Source organism: Mercenaria mercenaria, chromosome 2 (assembly GCF_021730395.1).
Source record: "Mercenaria mercenaria strain notata chromosome 2, MADL_Memer_1, whole genome shotgun sequence".
Taxonomy (NCBI): domain Eukaryota; kingdom Metazoa; phylum Mollusca; class Bivalvia; order Venerida; family Veneridae; genus Mercenaria; species Mercenaria mercenaria.
The window spans coordinates 90,420,893-90,424,274 of NC_069362.1; the positions used below are offsets into that span (position 1 = coordinate 90,420,893).

A 3,382-nucleotide genomic window follows, 5' to 3' on the forward strand; every position below is an offset into this window, starting at 1 on the left:
TTAAGCTGCTATACTATGCACACATGTACATATTGTGCGCAGCTATTGATCGCTAATTGTCAATTAGCTAGCAATTTATCATTTTATTCTAGGGAATGCTACCACGTTGCCGGGTGACGGTATTTTGACATTTATATGGTGTTAAGTCGGCAATTCATGTACAAACTAGACGGCCCTTGTATCGCGGAGCACCAGCAAGTTATGAAGAAAGATAATTTCAGCTGATGTTTTATTAATGTTTAACCCAACCACGGCAGTTATTTGTCAAATTGCTACCATCATTTGCGAAGGTACTGCTCAGATTAAATTGAACTGAAATAGGAATGTACAGTCTGTTTTTTCAATCAACACTTGTATACTCGAACTCAATATCAACATGTGTTTTTCTAACTCAGATATGCACTTTGCACATCCTTCTGTGACATCCACATGTCTTAGATCTCTATATACATGTATATTTCAAACATTTCCTACGTATGAATACCATATATCTGAACCGCCAGTACGTGTTCCACTGCTCGCAAGCATTCCACCTGCAACTTCTCAACATGCTGTATAAATATCATACATACTCTACATCTTTATAGAGTTTTACTCGAATATACTAGTTTCAAATCAAAGTGACAAAATATAAGAAATCTAAAGAAGTCATATATTTTACGACTGCATATTACATTTGCAGATAACTATTTCGATATTATGTTGATTCTTTAACAGTTATTGATATTCAGTTAGGTTAAATCAACCTTAAAATTTATTGTCTGTTCTTAATTTATTGCATTCAAAATTAGAAAATAATTATTCACTGCAATGGCAAAGACCAGCATACGATTCATATTACAACATTGTGTAAGATAAATAGCAAAGGTTTAAGTTCACAAATTACAAAGCACCCATGTCTGTATTTCATACAAAACATGTTCACTGCACAGATTATTAGATAAAAGCTAGAGACTGAATAATAAATAATTCAAAACATCGATATATCAACACAGCTGGAACAAAACTCTTCATTGAAAAAGAATAATATCCGGAAATGTTTAAATTCTAAAAACATTGAAATAACGAGTTATAGTTTCATTCCGTCGGAACAAGTTCTATTTCTTCAATCAAACTGTTTGATTCAGATGGAGTATTTTTTCTCATTCGTAGACAAGGTCCTTCTCTAGTTTGTGCATGTATTACAGTGTACCTATGGTAGTCATAGTACTTGTAAAATTTTGATACAATAATTCCGACCGGTAATGCGAGCACAAGCACGCCACACACTGCGCATGCTCCAGCAATCACGTGACCTGCAACTGTACTTGGTACATAGTTACCGTACCCCACTGTTGTTAGAGTAATTAACGCCCAATAAATCGCAGTAAATATGTTTGTAATGTTTGAATTTTGTAAAAGTTCAGCTGCAAACAAAACATAGCCGAAGACACAAACAAATATTCCAAGTAAGAAAATTAATATTTTCAGTTCTTGTTTAGAAGAGCTAAATGTAAGACATATGAGTCTAAACGCGGGAACTCCTCTTGTAAGATAAAACAAGCGAGCAATTTTGAATATGGACAAGTATCCAAATACCAGCTGCACCATTAATGCATGTATGGATTCCAAATATTTCAAGTTGAAGTACACGGTGAAAGAAATCCAGTAGGACATGTAACCAAAGCATGCTATGAGGCGCGTGAAGCAGACGAAAGACCTTTTGTTTGAACAGACGATAAAACTCAGTGCAAGTTCTAGTGTCAAAATAACATGGAATATGGCATTTGCATACAACAGGTAAGTACGCGGCTTTATGGTTGCAAGTTTTTCCAATGTTGCATTATCGAAGTCCAAAGCGTCTGCAAACTTTGATAGAAGTTTTATTTGAGGTTCTGTAAAGTTTTCTTGAAATGAGTCAACCGTGGACAATGAATCTACCAGTGTCGCCGCCAGTATGACAAACGATATAAAGACGCTCCATACCTGAAAGGAGAGACAAAAGAAAACAGAACAGTTGTTACTAAGAAAACAACCGGGTATATAAATATTGAACATAACAGATGCAAACCAAAACACGACAGTATAAACTTGTGTACCGAAGAAAATGCTTGTCACTTTACAAAATACGTGTATTGGTCAACTTAACATGGCGGGCGGCACATACAGTTCATAGGGCCTTATACCACAATGTGTCATGAAATTTCACACATGTCCTATAGCAACCGCATATTTCGACAGATATTTTCTTCAAAGTAACAAAACTATAATGATAAATTGCTAGAACATTGAGTGTTGCGAAGTCTTTTGAAGCGCTGAAATTTAAAGCTTTGCCAACGGGGAATAAAATGGTCATTGAAATTTCTCTGTAAACTAATCCAATCGCTTTGATCTTATATTATTGGTAAATATGAAGAAGCGTTATAAGTTAAGTTAAACGTTACCAAATACAGTGCGCAAGTCGCTACATAACAAATATCAGAGAATACTTGGATACTGACGGGAATGTCATACTTTCAATAACCATAAAATAAATAATATTTTGGCATGGTTAAAAGTAAAGAAAATGCATATAAAATGTTAAAGCTTAGCGAAATGCAAATATGAATCAATCTGCCAGAAATTACATTTAATTTATATGTATGTTAGAATACGTTGTAGATGGGTTCTTACCAAAGCATATCTGGATGATTTTGGTTCGTCCAAGAAAAGCCATAGCCTGGTTCTGACATCCATCTTTTCTTGTGACATTAGAGCCAAGTTAGAATTCTGCTGAAAACTTTTGATCAGCAAATTTACTGTTTCAATATCATCCTCACTTCCATACAAAGCCTCCCAGCAACATGGAGCGACATAGTGTTGAGGAATCTCCCAGAATTCTAACTCCTTTTTGAAAGTAGTTCCGCAGATATCCTTCGGCAGATGAACAGCTCCCTTACGAAAAGAATCAAGAATGTATGTAAACAATATTGGATTTCGGTCGAAAAAGTATTCATTTTGATCAAAATCAAATGAATCTTTTTCTTTCTCCAAGTTAGCTAATTTCGAGTCTGGAAATGTTGTTAGTGTTTTCACATAGCTCTTAAAAGTAGTTCCTCCAATATTTATTCGTATAGTTTTGTTTAAAGTCACAGATGGCTCCATTTCTCTTATATCCGTTTTTGTTTTTTGATATAGCATTTCAAAACAGAAACTGGCATATATACATATTGCGTCTCTCAATTTATTATTCTCCAATATTCCCTCTAGAATTGGTCGCGTGTAAAGCTAAAAACTTGCTTGCTGTTCTGTTGAATGATTTAAGCAAATTATTTTAGCATTTGTAATGACACTAGAACAAAGAACAATGTACTTAAAACTATGAAATATATTTTAGACACAAGCCGTCCCCAAATGGTTTTGT

At 34.5% G+C, this 3,382-nt stretch overlaps 1 protein-coding gene across 1 annotated transcript; it reads right to left on the bottom strand.

The window, feature by feature from the left end:
• Positions 1–622: 622 nt before the first annotated feature.
• LOC128548589 (potassium voltage-gated channel protein Shaw-like) lies at positions 623–3,136 on the bottom strand. Its single transcript, XM_053523863.1, has 2 exons — positions 2,653–3,136; positions 623–1,965 (listed from the first exon to the last, which is right to left on the bottom strand). Exons 1-2 carry the CDS (start codon positions 3,121–3,123, stop codon positions 1,078–1,080), a joined length of 1,359 nt encoding a protein of 452 aa, XP_053379838.1. The 5' UTR covers positions 3,124–3,136; the 3' UTR covers positions 623–1,077.
• Between the last annotated feature and the right edge of the window lie 246 nt (positions 3,137–3,382).

What these genes read in the sequence shown, in the direction of transcription:
- LOC128548589 (XM_053523863.1), bottom strand. Translation starts at nt 3,123, where the DNA reads ATGGAGCCATCTGTGACTTTAAACAAAACTATACGAATAAATATTGGA. An exon ending in AATCATCCAGATATGCTTTG is followed by an intron (nt 1,966 to 2,652) that starts GTAAGAACCCAT and finishes CTCTCCTTTCAG; the next exon opens with GTATGGAGCGTCTTTATATC.